Genomic DNA, 22,353 nt, shown 5'->3' on the forward strand with positions numbered 1-22,353 from the left:
AACTATTATAACAGAGTTTCTAGTGAAACCTTGTAGCACTGGGTATAATGAATAAATTATCTATATATCCCCTGCCCTTCAGCCAGTATACACATTGAAATAAAGAGTACCTACAGATTTCAAAAACAAAGTTTAAACTGCATTCATCTGACACCTACTATAATGTGGTTTTACTTCTTGTTGACACTCAAGTAAAAAAAAAAAAAAAAAGTTTCCTACCTGCTTGTGCATCTCGATATTGAGTCCGTATGACATTTCATAGTACTGGAAAAACAAAGATCAAAGTAAGAGTCCTCTTTGTTCCTGTTTTGGCACGCACCAAAAATAATCATGCATTCATGCACACACACAGTCAATGAAACTCACCATGACATAGTGTCTCTGCATCTCTGTTTTTTCACTGGCCAGTTTCTCACACTCCAATTTCAGACTGTGAGGCAGAAGGAAATTGTTATGTTAGTGTATGTCATAATCAAACGCAACACAACACCACGTACACACACTCAAACGACAGAAGAAAGTAATGATTTATGATTCAAAGTTATGATACTCTACAATATATCTTACATTTTGGTCACATGAAACAAATTGACCAAAAATATTAAATATTTAAATATGAAAAAGGAAATTGCAGATGTCACTTACGGAATACTGAGGCTATAGTTACATCCTGTTACTCTAAATTTGCATTTTTAAATTTGAGTGCACCAAGAAAAGATTAAAAAAAAAAGAGTTTCCTGGATCACACCAGTTCCCCCTGCAGACACAGACACTTACTCAGCAGGTACAGTGCAGTAATTAATGGATCAATAGACAACCACACAAACCTCATCATATATTCTTTCAGTGTGAGTGGAAGCCCAAACTGCACCGTCAACAAAAAAAGCAACCATATAATGAGGATCCATTTTACAACTGTGATTACACAAAGGCTTAACTCTTTCAAACGTTGTGTGTTACTGGAAAGCTTGAACACATTTTGGATCTTTTTATGACAATATTATCATGCTGACCATAAAATCAGTGCAGGTAAAATCATGTTTTTCATAATAGCATTAATTCAAGGTAGAACCCAATGCATCTTTGACAGTGTAGCTGGTTTAATCAGAATCTCAGAGATTTTTCTTTGCAGTCCTTTAAAACTGAACTGAATCACCAACTAATAATACAATATATAAATAATAACTAGTAATATTTTTATTTGATAATACTTATGAAAGTCATTAGGCATCAGATATTTAACATTAGGAAGCATTTGGATGGGTCTGCATAGGAGACTAGATAACTGTTTTCTGCTCACAGAAGTTGCTGAAGACATGTTACTCCCATCTTGAGAAACCCTGTCAGCCATCAAAACGAAACATCACCAAAAAAAATAAAATAAAATAATTGCACATTCAGCATGGACCTCTGATTGACCTTTTCTTCCATTTATAATGAAATCAGTGTCTCCCTGCAGTTAGCATTTCAATGGCATACAGTGGTCTGTCATACACATGCAGCAGCCACTATCCTTGGTTCAGCTTGCTCAACCCCAGGATTGGCTTGGTTCATCTCACCAGGTGATTGGGCAATAACTACAAGGTGGCCAGAGCTAAGCCATTATTATGCATTGGAATTGTGCTTATGGTTCTGCCCCAGGCAATGTATTTCACACTTCATCATCTCAGGTAAAAAAGTATTTCACACCACTTGCACTTGCAGAGAGGGACGTGCAAACCAAGGTTGATTGGGTTTACCCGTGGTGGTTAGTCAACACTGAGCAATGAACCTGGGACAAAACGTGTGTTAGCTCTATACAGAGGGTCTGAAGAGAACCCGTTCATGGGATCTCCAAAGGTCTGTTTACCTTAAACTAGCGGAGGGGGTGGTAAGGGTACAGGGTCCCAGACATATCCTGAACAAAAATCACTTTCTGTCATGTATTTCATGTCATTGCATCATGTGTTTCCCTAAAATTTTGGTCATACTGCACTACACATGACCTTTAGAAGGTATGTTAACATTACAGAAATGAACTTTCTTATCTGGTCATTTCTGCTGGAAATATCGACTAGGGCAGAAACTAACAATTGTTTTTTATTATTAATTTAGAGATCTAGTAGGCATCTTTTTGTCAAATACCCATTACAACCCAGAATAACAGAGATCAGGTTTCTAATCACTCCAGTGCACAAAGCTTCACTGGTATTTTGTCACTATTTGGCTGATGAGCAGATGTCATACCCCAACTAAATTCTTACCTGTGATACTGGGCTTGCAGGAACTGAAACTCCTCCTTGATCCGGTCGCAAGACTCGGTGACAGTGAACTTAAACGGCTGTCCCGGCTGGTGGGGAACCTCAATCCAAACCAAACATCGTGTGAGGAAAGAGAGGAAGAACTGAGCGACCAAAGTTCATTGTCACGACACACACACACACACAAGACAAGACTGTCAATGACAATAGGCCTATGTGATACGGGTGGCCTTTGAGTTTCACTCAGTCTCCTTTAACCCACGCAGACTCGCAGACACACACATACAGCTGCTGCAGCTTGACAATGAGCGCAATTGTCCGTGCGAGCGCGCAGTGGCACGGAAACTTGATCTAAACAGATTACGCATTAAGAGAGCGGCTGTTAATCTGCGCAATTCTGACATATTGCCTTGGCTGTTACTACTCTCTACTTACCGGATGCCGTGCCGGGGGGTACATCTTGGTCAGATCTCGAATCATTAAGAATGTATTGCAAAGTTCATCCGCATAAACACGAAAACAAAATGTGTGAGCACGGATCTCTCGCCGTGCGTAAAAGGTCAGTCAGTGGCCGGTTTGCGGGCTGTGTGCAGGTTCCGTGAAGAGTGAAAACATCATCAAACCTCTGGTTTACCAAAGACAGCAAAACAAGATTTCAAAAGTCAGTGTCATAACCAATGCACGAGTTGTCTCAATCTTCTCCAAAATCTCCAGCGCGTTTTCTTTGCGTCCACAGATTCTCCCTTGTCCGTTCTTGACAAACAATTAAATTCCCTATTTTCTCTTATTTTTCTCTACAAAGCATCGACTTCTCGCACATCATAACCTCGCTCGTCCGCGTCAGAGCTTCCCCTGATGCGTCCAGTCGTCGCGAATTTATCGGTTAATTTCCTACAGCCTCCGTTAATGTTCACTTCCTCCCACAGCAGCGGCGGAGCGACAACCACATCGTATGTAAAACCCAAATTTTGAAGCAACCAGTCGTACCAGTGCAATTACATATTCACAACAATTATAAGAGCCCGTACCGTGACGTCGGGACGTGTAGTTTAATTCATATTATTCAATAATAAGCACTACAGATGCGCGTCTGCTATAAAGAACTACAACTTCCCGGATCCTCAGCGGAGACTCCAAAGCCAATGGTGTGTGGTCTGAAGGAGGAGCGACCATTAAAGGCAGCCAATGGGGACGGAAATGTGCACATACTGCGCTCCATCCTCCTGCCAATCATCGATATGCCATCCAATCACCTCCAGCAGTATGCGAGCTATGCAGACTCCCCACGTGGGGGCTCGGTCTGGTACTAAAAGATGTCACAGGGATTAATCTGGAAACTATCTGTTGACTTATGAGTTTTGATTTGCTTTTTTTTTTTTTTTTACAGAGGATTTGAGGCAGAGACGAACATATGGCCTCTAGATGTCTCGTGTTTTTCCTGTTTTTAATTGAATCGCCTATTAAAACAGTCTGCTACTGTGTCCACAGATTGCACTTACAACCCCGCAATCAAATTCTCATTCAGCTCCTCATAGATACGTCAGCCTGCTTGTACAGGATGTAAATCACATGGAAGGTAGACAAAATAATGTCAACACTTAATAAAACAGAAAATGAACTATTATTACTGCTACAAAGATTACATTTCAATTAGCTCCCTGTCAACTTCCTTTACTCAGTATTGTTTCTGAACAATTACTGTGAAATAGGCCTTTTTTTTTTACTGTCAACATTTGGACATGTCACACCAGTGAAAAAGAAAGATGGAAATAAATATGAACGATGGGTTCCATTTATCCGCTTCAGGTTCAGGGTCCTGGTACAGTGGATGTTGTCATGTCTTACTGCGACACTTGAACAGATCGGTGCCACCGTTAATGCTATTAGTAACAGCTGTGCACAGTGCCAGCCAGATCACAGCTGCATGTACAGTATACTACAACATTATGGTTGGTTTATAGGTACAATATTGTTATAAGTGCTTTGCATAAAAAAGGCAATATAAAACATTTTTATACCCACTTGACTACACACATAAACATATGTTTATGTTGTTTGTCGTTGTTCAGTTGTTTGTATGTGGTATTTTGTTACAGGTTTGTTCTTGATATTCTATTGACAGTCAGTTTCCTGGTGTGGTACGCACCACAAGAGTCACCTGGATGCTGAAACAGCCCTATAGGTTTCTTCATACATACAGAATCTTAAGAATATTAAGCTGGGAGTATCAATATTTCATGTACATGTACACAAGCTTGTACTTTCAACTTCTTTTTTTTAAAGAAACCTGATATTTTGTAACACACTTATAAATCATTTGGACTGATGCATGAACTGGGAGATCACAGTGAATTACAATAATGTCGATGGGGAAAATGAAAGGGCCTTCAGCCTCTGGAACTAGATGCAAACTGTATTAGTATATAAAGTTTGCTGGCACCACATAGGTATCACATCTCTTATAGCTATATTTAGGACCAGATTTGTTAGAACACGTGGCCCTTAAAGCAGGACTTCTATTACTGTTGCATTACCTCTCGTTTTCTTCTTGTTCAAACACAAACATACAGGTGTATAAATGGTTATCCATATTATGACAGCACATCACTCCTTGTCAGTCTATCTGCTGCTGTCTCTCTGTCTTTCCTGTTGTCTCTGCCTCTCCCTCATACATACACAGGATTGTGCACACATACACAGCGTCTCAGCCATTCAAATACACATCTCTATCTACCTCACATACAAACTAATATCTCAGGTAAGCACAGGGCCTAAAGTGACCTGCTGTCGTGGTGCGTGAATCCACTAAGGCTCAGAGAAGGTAATATCGTGCCCTCCCTATTTCCCCTCCAAGGGTTGCGCTGTGATATGGGCGAGCTGGGGAGGTACAGAGGTGAGGGAGGGGGGCAGGTGAAGAGAAATAAACAGATTTATTTGCCTGTGCCCCTCTCTGATTATTTTGCCCCTGCCTTTTGTTCCAGACCTTATGAAACCCAAATGTCAAGTGAGGCGAGGGCCTCATATCGAGCCCTGTCAATCACGGCCCTCTGTGCACCTGAAGCCTTGACGCCGGATTATTGGCTTCAACACAAGGGCTGCCTTTGCCGCCAGCCACGATACCTCAGATGATTCGACAGCAAAGTTTTTTTTTCTAAAGAGGAACTTCATTTGGCAGCTGATGCGCAGGAGATTGCACAGGAGCGGATTTTGAGGGTAGATGGATAGCAGGCTGGATATGTGTGTGTGTGTGTTCGGGGGGGGGTTCAGAGTGTCTTATTAAGAGAGGGGGGATTAAGGGGGAGGAGGCAGGCTTGACATGAGGAGTGGGTGGCGAGGAAACTCGGCCTTAACATCTTGCTCAGTGCATTGATCCCGACCAGCTATCAGCACCTGTACATATGTCTCTTAATCTTGGAGCAGTCCTCTTTCCATACCTCCCTCCTTTGAACTCGCCTTTTTACACCTAGATAAACCCACATTCACTTTCTACAGTAACCTTTAATATTACTCCCTCACTGATATTCACTTGGACATGAATGCGATCTCACACACAGCTCACTGGTCACAGCATTTACCTTTTGTTGGGTTTTAACTGCAGATTATTAGCACCACTGTTCTATCTAGAACACCATACCCAAAAAAACATGCAGAAAAAGGGGCAAATGATCACCCAAATTACATGCACATCATAGCAACACCAGCTAAAGAGGCAGGCTCAGGCTCCGAGATACAGTACAGGTCAACGTTTTCACACTGATTAGATTATCTTGTCACAGAATATTCATTAATAAGTCAACATCTCATTACAGTACTTGTACAGCTTTATGCATCCTGTGTAGCAGTTTTCCACGATTATAGCATCGATTAGAAGTCTCTGTTGGCATTAATTTTTGTTTGGAACTGGAAATTAAAAATCCTGGTAAAAACTGGAATTTTTTTTTGTCACATTTCTTTTGTCCCATTTATCTCAGAGTACCCAGTTCCAAGTCATGGGAATCTGTCAGAATGTGTTTTTTCATAATACCAATAGAGGGTGCCAGACTTGGACATTTTTAAAATCTTAACGCACGGTGACTTTAACACTACTAGATTTTGTAAAAATGAGAATATTTATTGGTCGGCATTGCACGCCGCATTACTCTATTTTTCAAAAGCTTGCTGGCTTGTGAAAAATGTGTAGACACTCGTCCTTCTGTGACAATGACCTGAGGGCATCTGTTGTTGTCCTATGGGTCAACAGGGTTACAGAAGTATATTTACTATAAGACAAGCACAGCGGTATAGTCCTTTCACCAACACACCATCCTGTGGTATAACAGAATGATCCTACAGCACCTGTCAGTGTCCACGTATGTGTGTGTGTTGGGGGCTTGGTGTCTAACTATAATACTTCAACAAGCATTAACCACTGATCCGTGTTCGTAAATCTCCTGTCCTTATAACAAGCTGCATCTAAATCCCCCATGGTCACCCCTTTAACACGTCATTAATCCCCGGCGGCCGCCCTTTTGAACAGGGAGCTTGTGTGAGGGGATAACCAGGCCTCCTCAGACATAGACACAGAGAGGCGGAGGCAGTGCAGTGGTGGATTTAGTCCACTACCAGCAGGTTAATCCTGCCACCACACTGAGTGAGCGAGGGGAAGTGATGTGCATGTGTGTGTCTTTATTGGAGACAGTTAAGGATCGGCTGTATTGTGGTAACGACTCTGGGGGAGCATCAGCATCTGGTGCTCAAAGTCATCCAGTCCCCTGAAAGGAACATACAGATTGCTGCCATTTCTTTATTGGATTACAAATGGATATATGCAAGTGTTTGCAGTGATAAAACTGAAATAGCATGGAGCAAGCAGATGACAGCCAGACTGAGCTGAAAGCTGCAAAAGGGAGACAGACCAAGATGAAGACCAATTAATTACCAGGGAATGACAATGGCTGAAAAAAAATTCTGAGGGCCCAGATAATGCAGCAAGCATTTAATAGGTAGTTAGTTAACAATGCACTATAATGTACTTATGATCAGGACATATTTTTGAGGCATAGAACTGCATCTACTACTACCATTGACTTATTCACAGCAAAGGAGTCACAATTGTTGAAAATACATTACTTATTGTATATGTGTAATAAAACATTTGTAAAGGTTTATGTGCAGCTTGTTGTTGGGATTTAACATGTTGCCATATTGCGCTTTTTTAAAACACTACATAGGTATGTGAAAATAAAAAATATGAAATTTTATGCATCTTCTGTTTGGACTAAAAGACATTAAGCCACCTGAACTCAACCATATTTCTTCCATTGTTACATTTTGGTTCTTTAAATGCATGCTAAAAACTGAACTACTGCAATATATTTATTATTAGTTTAGTGTATCACATTTACAAGGTAACAATGAGGATACTAACATTTCTTTTCAATATAAAAAGTCCTTGCCTTTGTCTGCTGTGTAGGAAACTCCCAAATAGGCAGTTGGACTTTTAACATTCTGTCTCCTCTTCAGTCTAAAAGACTAATCAGCCACTCGGCAGGGCTCTGGCTGCTAACCAGGACTAATTCTGCCTCCTGCTGGCTGGTGACACACACTGGGACAACCATGATTGGCTGTTTAGCACCAGGGGGTACACCTCTGATTGTCTGCTTAGCATATTTTCTCCCCTCATTCAGATGCCACATACTTGCTCCTATCCTCATCGGCGCAATGCAAAGAAAACGGGGAAGTTACAGATGTTTGTGTGTGTCTGCGTGTGAATGTGTGTTTTACATCACATGCCACAGGAGTGGATGAAAAACAAAAAGCCAAATTCATCACCAGGCTCAGCCTCCCTCCTCCCTTTTCTTCTCTCCTTTATTGTTGCCTCTTTTTCTCTTCTGTTCTGTTTCTGCAGCACAGATCAGACAGAATGTCACCTCTACAAACTGCCGCGAGCTAATTAGCTGTTAGCCATGTTTGTGTTCTTGACTGATGACAGGATCATTTACTCTGGTCTCCAGCTGGCTCTGTTTGTTGGAGCCATCTCATTAGCATGGCAAATTAGTCTCACTCAGTCAGGGTTCTGCCTCGCCCAATGAGAAGTGATTAGAATGCAAATCAATCAAGAGGGCGGGGAAATGCAAATCACTAAATTGTGGTGAAGAGGGAAGGATGAGAATATTAGCTGAACTCCTATTTTAGAGGAGATGAAAAAAAAGCTTGTTTGTCAGCTTTCCTACTGGAAATTGGAGACAAAGGTAGGAAAGGCCAAGACTCAGCCAATTTGGGACAGGAAGAGAGAAAAACATTCACTGGTGATGACTTGCACTGTTGCATGTGATTGTTATTAGTTTGAGGAAAGTGACTGTAAATTGTAGGAACATTACTCTGAATTAGTGAGTTTAATTCTCCTAAAAGCTCAGCTTCATTCCCAATTCCATTGCTCAGATTAACAACAGCAACCATTTATCACACCAGGGCCAGGCCAACCAGGTACAGTGAGGCTCTGAATTAAATTCCTGGAGGGAGAAAACTATCAATAAATAAACAAGGTTCTAACAAGCAGCACTACCTGGCAAAGGAACCTTGTTTGTCATCATTGCTTTGTAATTCTGCTAAGTGAGGCGTTACATTCCTGGCGTAAAACAATCTCTTTAATTTAATATTCTGTCATCAAGTTTTTCTCCTTATCAGCAGGAAGTTATCGATCACGCTCGGGACTGCTTTTACAAGACAGCTGCATTTTCTCTGAGCGTCATTCAAATCAGTAGACGCATTTACATTTATCTGCTCCCACCGTCATTATTTATTATTTGGATTAAATGGAGAAAAGTTTGTGAAAACTATATAGTCTGGGAAAGAACATACACAGTGTTTTATTTTTCTTTCTCTAGCACAGAACAATAGATGACTGAGCCACTGGGGTTTTCTAGGTACATTTATGTTGTTAGAGGTGCAGGAGGTCTCTGTCTCACGCTCTCTTTTCTGTGTGTGTTTTACTCCATCAAGTCAATCTCTGTGAAGGTGCTGCTATCTCCAGTTTCATTTGTCGACAGGCCTGGCAGCATGGAGGGAGGGAGAAGAGGGGGGCTGGTGGTGGAGAGAAGGACGGAGGTGGAGAGAAGGCGGGGGAGCAGTAATGTAAGAAAATTGGAGGATTAGACGGCGAGCCCTCTTCCTGTCTGCTGCACCCCCCCTCCTTCTCATGCCTCCATCCAACCCTCAGACTATAATAACAGCCTGACATAGTGATGGCCACCCCCCTCCCCTTCTCCTTCTCTTATCCCTAACAGATCTGTCATACCTCTTCTTTCTCACTGGTTTCATTTTCCTCTTCTTTTTGCAGTTTTGAAACCTCGACTTTCTCCCACTTATTTTATCTTTTTCAGTTAAAGGCAGGATTACACTCTATTTGTGTGTCTTATATCTTTTTCTCTGTCATTCTCTATTACTTTGCTCCCCTTTCTGCCATCATCAGCTTCTCTAATCTTTAGCAAGACCAGGTGCATGCTGTAAAAGACGTGTAAGCTCTCTATATGTAACTCTGCAGATTTTCATTGTCACTGTGTTTTTGCATGTGAGTAACCGAGCATAGAGATGTGGTGCTGACACGACACAAGGAAAAGCAGTAGCAGTTGTGGGGGTGGTGGTGCGGATGGGGTGGGTTGAGCAATGAGAGAGAGTTTCAGAGTATACATGGAGGGGTCTGAAAGGGCCTAAATGGATCTGCGATTGGACTCTCTGAGGTCGTCATCAGCCCAGATTGCAGGCCATTAGGGCCTATTTAAAAGAATTACTTCCAGGATGCAATCAAAAACCCTGATAGGTAATCAATGGCAACTAGATCAGGGCACAAAGGCAGTCCATGTGTCTCAATCAGCCACCATTCAGCAGGACAGGGAGATCAGTACTGGCCAGAAACTGCATTCACTTTTTATAGTGCATGCATGCACACATACCCTGTACATAATACACAGTGACGAATACCTGAGACTCATGTACATATGAATGCTAAGACATACACGTTGTTATGAAATTCTACAATCAATGGGACATTACTATGCATTGCCCGGACATCTACAGACCCACAGACACCAGTAAGCTGATCTGCACATGTCCTGTTACCCTGCACTGCTCCCAGACAGTGATTTATCAGGAGGCACATAATGCCTCCAACACCACCCCCTGAGCTTTAAAAGAAGAATTACAGGACATAAAGGAGAGAGATGAAGAGAGAGATGGAGGAAGAAAGAGAAAGAGGGAGAAAAAAGATGAGGGGGAAAGGAGGAGGAGGGACGAGTAATGGGGCAATAGGTAAAAGGAAGGGAGGAGGTTGTGGACAGACAGGTTGATTTATTAGACCTTCTAGTTAACGCAGCCCTCTACACAGGCACGTACTGTACACACACATGCACGCACGCACACACACACACACACACACACACACACACACACACACACACACACACACACACACACCTGCAGCATCCAGTGAGAGTGATGAGTGGGGGGAGGTTGGTAATGCTGCTCAATGATGCGTATGGCGTTTAGTTCAGTCTGAGTGAGCTCATTTCTCCAGCCATGCAGCCTCGCAATATGCCCCAACAGGCGGACAAAAAGAGAGAGAGACAGAGTGCGAAGGCTACAAATTGGGTCAATATGCCTGCTTCATAAACAGAGCAGAACCCTCAGAGCAGCCCAACACACCAGGGGGCAAAATTAGCACCCACATCTGAGCTGAAGGGACTTCTAGGTGCACACAAACATGCACACATACATATGCAAACAGAAGCAGACGTTCCAGAATGTGCAATAACTCGATTTATTAGGTTATATACACCAGTGCATATAAATGCAGAAACACATATACCAATAGGAACAATAATAGCCCTGACATGATAAAACACCATCAAGAAGGGGATATGAAACACACTGTGCTCTCTGCAATAAGATTACAGACCTATCAGCCCTCAGTAGATTTGCCAGCGGGAGTCCCCAGTATAATAAAATCAGATTAAAGGACAATCATATTTATTTCTAGTATATACAATATATCAAGGTTGCTCAGTAGCTCTTATTGTGATAGGCTGTGAAAAGGCGAACCCGTGTGTACTCTCCTTCTTCTAAGTTGACGTTAGGCTGTGTTTAATGAGCTTCAGGTGTCAAGGAGTCGGGAATGTAACAGGATATGTTGGTGAGGCTTATTGATTTATTGTTTTTCAAAGAAGTTTTGGTACTTTTGTTATTGCCTGGCTGTCACTGGTAATGTCATTTCAGAATCATTTCAGGTGAATAAAAGTTGAGAGATGGTGTGTAAATGTGAGTGTGTGATTACTCTGCAGCTGGATAAAATATTAGAAAATAAGATGACTTGGAGAGGTTAATATGATTTCTGACTCTTCTGCTCTGGGAACAGGAAAAAGTATGCAAACATACACAACTAATTTAATGAGAATACAGGCAAAGGAATGAAAAATTAAAAAGAACTTTGAAATAAGTGTTAATTATTTGATTTTACCTGAATTATTACATCCAGTAAAAACACAACTACTAGTTCTACTACTACTACTACAACAGTACACACAAATAACCACCTAAAATTAATTGAACAAAGAAATCGAGCATTACATCTGTCACACAAGAGCTGAAAGTAATAAACCCAATTTAGCACACTTTTATAAGTTGTTTGCAGTGCATGTATAAATGTTACTGACTAAAATGGTTTTTGGCTCAGATGCTCTACAGTAGGTGGTCAAACAGTCTGTGCAGGTGTCCTTCCCCATTAATTAAAACCTTAGAAGGTTACCAAACCAAAGTAAACTGAATTGCCAGGAGAGATACACAAACAAAAGGGACTGTTTACTGAAGTCTTAGCTCATAGCCAAAAGGTTCTTATCTCTGTGTATGTATTTATTATGAAGGCGTACAACTGATTTTTAAAACTTTTTAACTGTATTCTTGCTGCAAAAATGTTTGCCACATAAAGACAAGAAAAATATACAGATTGATGAATCTATGTCTATGTTTCTATTATGATTGTTTCTGCTAGTGCATATGACTATGCATCTAAAGTCTTATATTGTACATGTATAATGAGTTGCCTGTAATTTTGTATGAATTATCATGCTTTTCAATATATTCACAATAAAGAAAAGCAGCATATATGCATTATTAGTCTATTCCTATTATTCAGCACTCTAGGGTCTGAGGTCACTTTGCACCATAGCGTACGTTCCTTTGGTACCTGTCTTTTGTTCGAGCTTTTTTCCTTTCATACTTTGTGTCCTCTGAATAAAGGAGGTTTCCTGCACTCTGCCCCCAGACAGCTTTCTGCTTATGCAACCAGATGTTTGTCTGCTTCGCTCATCCTGTCCAGGAAAAACAACTGTCTAAACAGCACATGTATCATTGGATTATAGAGGTTATTATCAGAGTCTGATAGTACAAAGAAGGTTAAAAGCCCAGATAGAGTTGAATGATTTGATCAGAAGGTGGTGAAATGTTTAAGGTTGTTAAAGTAGAAGAATCTCTGTATTGACCATAGTATTTTTCATCATCTGTCAGAATTTAGACCCTAGCTTGGCTAATTAACGTGTTATCTGTTCAGCCGAATGAATGAATGAATGAATGTTCATTTGCTTTTAGGTAATTCTGCAGAAAGCACAAGAATGGGTCAACAAAATGTGAAAACATGAGAGTGAACTATTGGAAGTCCAGGGTCATCATACTCACTCGGAACTTGAACAAGCTAACACTTGCAAACCCATCAAACAGAAATAACATGAGTAAGTTACTTGGCAAATTGTAGAGCAATAAACAAATTGTATTACAAATCTTAGGTTAGTTATCAGTGTCACTCTTTCAATGCCAAATGTTTCTCCTATGATCCCAAAAGGCAACATCAAAGTCAGATGTTTGATTTTACTGGGGCTCCAGCCATTCATCTTTTTAACAACTTTTTCAGTTCAGGGTCTAAGAGTGCTGGAAGCTGTCTCTTCATAATGAGAATTTTCAATGCCTCATAAACAGAGTTTGTGTAAAGAAAAAGTAATTAAAGCTAGTTTGAATGATTGTTTTGGGGATTCTGGGCAGCAGAACAAGCAGAAATCATAATTTACATTTTTAACACATTATAAAGTTGTGAACATATTAACACACAATTTCAGTTTTTTACACATCTGGCAAACATGGACAGGCCTGTTGACTTTATGTCCTATATTTTTATAGACTTTTTTACTCTGAAGAGAAATTTCTGTCCCTATAGTGGGTGAAAGATCCACTATGTTCACCAGCTAGTCACTATTGTAAATGCAGCTGTCTGGTGGTGGTCAGGTAACATACAGTGGATTTTTAGAACAGCTGGCTGCTACTGATTTACTGACACAGACAAGAGCCATAAAAGTTAAGTAAAACATTAAAGCCACAGGCCACAAAACCAAGACAACTGAAAGATGCCAAAACGCTCTGTAGAGCTGAGGAGATTTGTAGGAAGAGTGATAATTATATGTGGTCAACACTGAAAGTGACCTCTACAGTCATTTGATCCATTTTTGGCATATAAATAATGATAATAGCAGCATGAGCTATTTTCATGATCTCTAGAAAAATGTGTTGTGACCAGTAACTTTAGTTTTCTGCACTTTCAGTTGCAAATGTCCATCAGGAATTCAGGCTTATTAACAACTGTATACACAAATCTTACTTTCTACCAAATGTTTAATTTCTAAACATTGTAAACCAAAAAGTTATTGTATTAGGCTCAAAATATACAGCACAGGTTCAAACCTAAGCTTGGATTGATGTTTGTAGACCATTTTTCTGAGCTCAGGAAAATTGCAACTTTATGTAATCATTCTCAAATAACAGCCTAAAATGTAGAACTGGGAGGCTCAGACTTTTCAATGGACTACTCACCCACTAGTAGATGTCCCTTTCCTCTACCTAAATGCCACACAATTATGAGAGGTTCCAGGTTTGTGCATAAGTGTGTGTGTGTATGCGTGTGTGTGTGTGCGTGTGTACATTATGTGAACAGAGAAGTCATCTTATTTACCCACCTTGGTGTTAGGGGTGGCCATCGCCCACCCAGCTAAATGCCATGCAAATGCTGCCGCTGCCGTCAAACTGCCAATCATGCTGGTGTTGGCATTCACGGCATGCTGCTGGAGCATTTACAGCATCTGTGATCTTTACTAAATGAGAAATAACCCTAGCCTGTCCAAGCTGGCCGCGACGTTTAAACAATGCTATCCCCAAATTCCCAATGGAAAAATACTGTGAAGTGAAGACATCGTATTGTGTCAGAGGAATGATAAAGAAAACAAAGGGGGTGGAAGTGAGGTGGGTGGATGTGTGGGTGGTAAGGGAGGTGTCTTACTCCCATAGTACAGCCTCATTATGATGATGTGATTTGCTGGAATGGCAGCAGTGGCTCTCATCACTAATACCAGCTCCCCTGAGCCACGAAACAGCGCTTTATTAAACTTTATGAAAGGCTTAGCTGTCCAATTTATGAGCCTGCCTGCTGAGGACATGAGCGTGCAGAGACAGAGGAAACACTGCAGCACTACATCAGATGAGATTACACAGAACAAAAAGTTTTACCCCTGACAGTACTTTTCTCTTGCTTTATTCAGAAATGCAAACACACGACATTGTGTTGAATTGTTCTGATGTGAACTGAGGGAAATGTATCAGCTCGCTAAATTAAGATGTTCCGAACGACATATATTCTGAAAACAGTAAGTCAAGCCTTAATAAAGCATTTTAGTATGCTTGAATTAAGTATAATAATAACATAAATGCACAATAGTGTGTCAAAGTCAGCATGATTTGTAGAACTAAGTGATCATTTGCTTCATCGAGCAATTATGCCATTTCATTTTACAAAGAGGTTTTTAAACTATTTAGGAGAAGCAAGTTTAAACTGTTAAAAATGAGGAAAAAGAAAAGTTGTAAAATTACATAGCCAACAAGTAAGAGAAAGCACATTCGAGGTCATCATTTTTTTTGTCCCACTCTCAACAAATGGTAACATAATTCATGTTTTTTTTAAGCAATTACATAGCATATGAGTAAATTAAGCATATGCCTGCCCTCCCTAATCTCACAATTTGAAAACTTTAAGAACATAATCTATCTTGGATTTAATTCTTGGGAAGTGTACATGATTTTTAAAGCTTAAAATAGGGCTCATAAATTGTTTTGCAGACAGTGTGTTGTGTAAAATTGCTGTTATTCACAGATCTCTAAATACAAAGTAACATATGTTCTACAACCAGTTGTCTTGACATGTCTTTATATCACTTGCACAACTGCCTGCAAAGAAGATATAGATCTATTATAAATATGTATATATAAAATATATTGGTCATCAGAAAGATACCATTGCCTGCTATCAGCATTACAGTCAAACAGTTATTGTGATTTTAAATGATATTTCTGGGCAGAACAATAAATAAATATGTAAATGAAAACATAATGGGATCAAATATTGAGCCTTGAGGAGCTCCGTAGCTTACCCATAAATGTTGAGGAAGGAAATACTAAATCAACAGCAAAAGTGTTCATCAAATGTTTGGTGGGAAGTGAATACATCATTAGTACCATAACAGGACTTTATGGTGTACAGTAAAGAGGTCTTGTTGTTTAGAAAGGAGACAAGTTGTTCATAAACACCTTTGTTATACTTTGGTAAATCAGAATGATTTTTACTTCCCTAACTGGCTATATAGTCTGGCTGAGTAGTGATTTAATAGGGCGTAAAGATATACATTTAAATATCAGTTAACTCTGGACTGGAACACTTACTGACCATCGCAATTATAGTTTGTTAAAATCTAGTTTACTCCCTACACCTTATCTTATTGTATGCTTGTAACACTCTTTGACAGTGGAGTAACATCACACCAAGCACTTAATTTCTCAAAATAGCAGACTGTTGTCCTCCCCTACACTTATAAGTAATAAAGATGTGATGACTTTAAATTATGATAAAAAGCAGGTTAATACCCGTCTTGGTTGTTATGGTGAATTGTGTGTCTGGGGTTTGCAAAATCATCCTAAAATCAATACTATATTTGGCAAGTATATTGATAGTTAGAGTGATATTCTGCATTATGGCTGCACAGAGAATCTTAATTATACGTAGAAACAGTGCCAACAGAGCTGGGTGCACCTTGCTCAATCCACTCCTGGTGGCAAAAAAAGCCTCATTAACTCCTCTGTCTTTGCTGACATTCTGTTATCACACACTGACAGACACACACAGATAAACATGCATTAAATATTCACTAACGTGTTTATGTTGGCAGAGAGACAGCCACGAAAGCATACAGTACACACACACACAAATGAACACAGATCCCCAGGCAGCAATTAGTCGTGCCCCATAAAGAGTTCCCTCCCTCCTCTCATTTAGCTGTTGGTGCAAATTAAATTTGTCTTAATGCACTGTCACTGGTGTCCCATCATACAGGAACATGTCAGGGTCACACAGAGACAAAAACAGGTACACTCAGTCATACTCCCATGCACATTGAACACCCTGAAACACATAATTACAGAGCATTTTGTATTTCCTGCTGTGAAAGGTAGAATATCAAGCTAAGAGCTCTGGAGTTTTAATTTCGTCTTTGTGTGTTGAGAGCTGGAAATAGCTTCTGATTATTTACACAACAGAGCTCATTGTAAAGGTATAATTTTCTTGTTGTCAGATGGATTTAAAGCACATATTTGTCTGATTTGCACTGATAATCTTTTAACATTTGCAAACATATGTCAAACATTATCTAAAGGATAAAATCAGCTCATAATTTTTTTTTTTTTTTATTCTTACTTTATCTCGTCATTTTCATACTAGAAATTTGTGTTACTTTATTTTTGTGAAACAGTGAGAGAGTCATAGAAGGACAGGTGCATTTCTGCCACTGGGTGCATTAAAGGTTAATCTCATTTCAACATCTCATTTATTTTTCTGTTTGGTGAGAAAGCATCAGACTTGTCATTAACCTCATGTGTTTACCCCTAATTTTAAAATGAGCTGAACCAAGATAAACAAATATGGATACAACTAAGTACAAATAATGTTAACACAGGCACAAATTTTTGATGTTTAGAGCCAAAATTAGTTAAATCTAATTTACCTTTAGTATCAATTCTAATGCAAAATTTGACTAATTGTGTTCCTAAGCAGATTTAAAAGAGCAAAACAGAATAATCAGTAGCATTTTACATGTCATTGTTAATTTCCTGCATTACTATAACCTGATCTATCACTGTAATCTGGTTTGTAAATGTAGTCTGACTCAGCAACATCATCAAAAACAAATGCGCAATGATTCCATGACATGATTTTGCCACATGAGTAGGTTAAGCATACTTGTACCACAGCTGCATTAAATGAGTGAGTGGCAAAATGACAATGTAACTCTCAAATCAATGGCACTCTGCTGCTAATGAATGACAAGGCTAATTGTGGGAACGGCTTGTTGCTCTTTGGTTTCGATAAATTCTCCGACAAGTGAAGTGCTTTAATTATCCCCAGCGTGTTTGTGCTTGAGTGCCGTCGCCACCGCTTCACTCAAGATGCCTGCCGAATGAGACAAGCTAATTAAGAGAGATTTCCCTGCTCCCCACTCATTAATAACACAACAGCAATTAAGAGGAGCTAGTGGAACGTGGCGCATTTGGTGCTAACAAGATTAGCCTCATGGAGCAATGAGTTTAAGAGAGAGACAGACACACACACACACACACACAGAGGGGAAGGTAAAGCTGATAAAGAAATTCAATTGTGAGAACAATATTAGGAGGTGTTGGAAAGAAGGAGAGGAATCATGTGGATATAAAGAATTGAGTGAGAGAAATTAGACAAGTGGAGGGAGGGATACAGAGAAAATAGTAGTAAGAAAAAGGCCAATGCAGGAAGACAAGGAAAACAAAGGTCCAGAGGAGAAAGGGACAAAAGACAGGATAATAAAAGAGAAAGAACAGCTGAGCTTGGGATTCAAACAGAACCTTTTTTTATATTTTCCTGCATGAATCACCACAATGGCCTTTAAATGAGCTGTTGCATAAAGGACATTCAGTTTCATGAGCTCACTAAATAATAACTGAGGTAGGGTAGAGACATGCACATCTGATTGTGACGGCATTTAATTACCAACAATATCTGAGCCTGTGTGTGAGAGAATATAGTAGTAATAAATTTAGGATGTAAAAGAACTCAGTATCTGGGTTATGTTTACAGTCAGGCGGCAATCTTTCACATGTAGATACAACAATCAGAACATGGAATTAGATCACCCCTACATGAGTCACATGGATGTGGTTTGCTATAAAAAGCAGGCCAAGAGGCTTCAAGGGATTTCTGTTCTACTAAATTAAGCAATAGGATAGGCTAAATTAGAGGCCTGATTTGGAGCTGGGTTCAGCTGTTGATGTTGTGGCAGTTAACCAAATCTCCTGGCCCAAGTCAAACAAGACTAAGACTATAACAGCTATGCTAATGACTTAGGGAAGCTGTACGTGGACTAAAAGCTGTACTAAATGCTAATGTCAGCATCCTAAAGGTGCAATGTGTAAAATGTGAAAGATTTAGTGGCATCTAGTGGTGGGATTGCAAACTTCTGAGTACCTCACACCCACCTGTTGCCAGGTGCATCACCTTTAAAACAATATGTGATTCCTTGTCTAAAGCCAGTGTTTGGTTTGTCCATTCTAGGTTACTGTAGAAAGCCGTTGCAACATGGCTACCTCTGTGAAAGGAGACCCGCTCCCTATGTAGCTTTAAAAGGCTCATTCTAAGATTACAAAAATGCAATGGCTGGTGATGAATACCCACTTGATGAAAACTGTTTTCCATTTTTGATAATAAATCGCTCTAAATTTTACACATCAAACTTTTAACATGATTCAACTCACACCCAGGAAACTGGTTTAATTAACATGGGTTTCGAAAAGGATGGAAGTGTTTTTTGATGAAGTGCATCAGAGTGGTGACAAATAAATCTATTTTTTGACTCACCTATTTGCATTTAAAATAACTTGAGTCAGCACATTGTAATTAAAATATAAAACTGTTGTTTGAGCCATTTTTGACCCTGCATCATTGTTGTGGTACAAAGTAGCTTATTTTAAGCACAGAAGTTCTCAGGCTGCACTGTCAGTAATAGAAACAAAACAAAGCAGTGCATTCATAAATGATTTTAAGCTTTAAACCAAAAAGTTCAAATAACCACAGGTTCTGGAAAGGCTGCTGACCAAATTAAAGCTGTATTAATTAACATTTATATATTAAAAATTCATGAAATTACCAGAAGTGAAGTTGTGAACTTGCTCTTAGAGCAGGTGTGCAGGGAATCACCACCCAAATCTGCAACTTCTCAACTCTACAAACAATTTTAGCATCTTACAGCTCAATGTTTTGGTTTTCAACTAACTTGGTAACTTGGTTTCTGGTTCACAACTATACGGTTTTGATTTTCTCTTGCTAGACCTATCAGCATTGTTTTAAGCAGCAACTGGCAGCTTTCAGCCATATTTCTCTAATAAACTCACTGTATACCGCCTACCCAGCACCAAACAGCAGACAGACAAAATTAGAGCGACCAGCTGGTGAACTTGGAGCATTTAGCAGGGCCAGGTTATTTCCCTCAAGAGTTTGTGCTTGTGCCAAAACGCAGCTTGATGGAGAGAGCAGACCAGCCTTACATACATCAAGTGAGCACTAAAAGGACTCAGAATGAATGCTGATGTTGCTTGGCTTCTGCTAGATGTGTAGGCAACAGATTCACCTTTAAAAGTCAATGCTGTGTTTAAACCTTATTGTGGGAAAAATCAATTGCTGCAGGCTAGAAATGTATACACTTTAGATGACTGATCTGTACCAGCTATCATGTCAAACAGGGTAGGTTTAATCGACATGAGGTTACTATGTTCCACTTAAGTCGATACGGCAGTGTGGCAACACAAGTTTTGGGGACAAACACATTTTATTCTGTTCTTTTTTTTGAATGGGGATTGTATACTGCATGTTTTGTAGCATGTAGTGGTGTTATACAATCGAACTGAGCGATTCCAGGGAAAATGAATAACTAGCTCATGATAAATTAAGAATTCAATGATCCTCCTCTTAAAGCATACAGCATACAGTATCTATAGAAAACAGACTCCAAGGCATGCAAGCTATGTCTGTCTGAAATAGGCTGTGTGAAGGATGTCAGTCACAGTAACTTTTCGTGCTGCAAGCATGGAGCTCTTGACAAGAGACTCAATCAGCAGCACTAAAGCCTGCCTCTGTCTCCTGTGCCTCTGCCACCCTACTTTTGTGTCGACTAATCTCCACTGTAGGATGTAGAGGAGCCATTTGATATTGTCTTCCCCGGTGTTTTTCATTATCACCGTCTTACTGCAGCCTGCCAGTGGCATTACCTCGACATTAGTGGGCTTGACAGGACGAGAATCACCACACAATCCTGTCACAGCCTCCCATCTCTGCTGTAACCCTACTCACATTTCAAAGCCCCTCTGCCTCTTCTTATGTTTCACTTGCTCTTTTATCTCCTTTGAGATGGATCCACAGCTGGGTCACGAACAATATTTTTTGGGAAAATTACTGAGAGGTAGGCAGTTTGTCAGAATCCAAACTGCATTTAGAGAGTAGAGGAAAAAGAATGAAAATACAATTCATTTCTTCATAACTCCTTCACAAATATCCCTCTACTCAAATATAGAAGAGTTGTTGAAATTAACCATCTTAACCTCATCTAAAAGGGATTATTTTCAAAACATCATCCTTTTTGTACAAAGTTTAGTTTTTTTCTTGGCTGACATAAACTTACACATTTTAGATTTTCTTTCTCAGATGTTTTCACTGGACTGTCCACGTTCTGTAGCTTTATCATCAACACTTTTAATGAGCACTCCTGTTTCAGTCTGAAGGCTGAAATACAGTTGGCCCAACCCAACCAAATGGATTTCTAATTTCAGCAATGTCTCATATTTCGTTTAATCATATCTGCATATTATATATATGCTAAGTACAGCACTTGAAAACTCACAGCAGCACTTTCTATTGGTCAACCTCTCACTTTAGTGCAATTTTATATTGGCTAGCAGCACGGCTCTATCAATGGCAATGTCATTCTGTGGGTTCACCACGTTGGTCTTGACTAAGAGTATCATCACATGCTGTATATAGGCTCAATTTCCTTGAAAGCTTTTCTAGTGCCACCATGAGTTTGACTTTTATAGCTTCAGTTTGAGGGTTAAAAATAAGTATTCTATTAAAGTTACAATAACAAACGTGGTTAAGATTGTGAAAGAGCCATGGTTAAATTCAATAACAGCTTTATAATGTCACTAGACTTCCTTTCTTGCTCCTGTCATAATGGCAACTGCAACTAGAGGGCTCTGTTGCTAGAATGAAAACATATTGTTCTGGGGTATTTGCTGGAAATGACAGATGCTGTCTCAGACAACTGCAACTGCTAGACCTTAAATCTTGCAACAATATCCAATATTGCACCTTGATCCTAACACTGAATACATTAATTCACACATACATTTTGACACCAAATAGCCTGCTCCTATGTTTCTAAGTACAGTGGCTATGGTACAACCTGAAACAGGTCAAAACATAAAATAAATAAAAGCTAAAATAGTCAGATCAACTGTAGAGATGCAGTTGCTGAATTTGCAGAGAGCCTTGAGTCTGACTACACTAAAGATGAGTCTTCAAGCCAAACTACAGTAAAGAAAATCTCACTGGTGATTAGATTACAATTAGCAAGATGCCAAAGTCCCTGCAGTTGATGGGAGCATGAAGATGAAGATGGCCACAGACTTGGACGAGCAGTTGCTGAAAGACTTGCTGCTGATGCAAATGTAAAGAAAATGATGAGGCAGTGTCTTATCGCACTGACAGAAAACTCATCTGGTTTAAGCAATACCTCACTCTGCCAGTACATTTTCACCTTTCAGTACACAAACCTTCGCAGCAGGTCCAACATTTCCTGGGGCTCTTCAGTCAACACCAGCATTCAGACTATCTCCCCTGCTCTTGGTATTGATATTTGCTAACAGCCAAAATTACTTTTTGGAAGGAATCATCAGGGATGTTATATAAAATAATAACTCC

The 22,353-nt window shown here is 39.8% G+C and overlaps 1 protein-coding gene across 5 annotated transcripts in view; it reads right to left on the reverse strand.

Annotated features, from left to right (window-relative positions):
- LOC113138593 (transducin-like enhancer protein 4) overlaps positions 1-3,185 on the reverse strand; it is a 33,171-nt gene extending 29,986 nt beyond the window's left edge. For 2 of the 5 annotated variants that reach the window (XM_026321138.1, XM_026321137.1), the window contains exons 1-4: positions 2,676-3,185; positions 2,244-2,383; positions 367-430; positions 220-264 (exon numbers count right to left, since the gene is read on the reverse strand). In XM_026321138.1, coding sequence (XP_026176923.1) covers positions 220-264; positions 367-430; positions 2,244-2,383; positions 2,676-2,720 — 294 coding nt within the window. In that variant the 5' untranslated portion in view covers positions 2,721-3,185. The remainder of the gene's footprint in view (positions 1-219; positions 265-366; positions 431-2,243; positions 2,384-2,675) is intronic. The other 3 variants (XM_026321142.1, XM_026321139.1, XM_026321141.1) reach the window with 3 other exon arrangements.
- Positions 3,186-22,353: the final 19,168 nt, after the last annotated feature.

Source organism: Mastacembelus armatus, chromosome 9, assembly GCF_900324485.2.
Source record: "Mastacembelus armatus chromosome 9, fMasArm1.2, whole genome shotgun sequence".
NCBI lineage: Eukaryota > Metazoa > Chordata > Actinopteri > Synbranchiformes > Mastacembelidae > Mastacembelus > Mastacembelus armatus.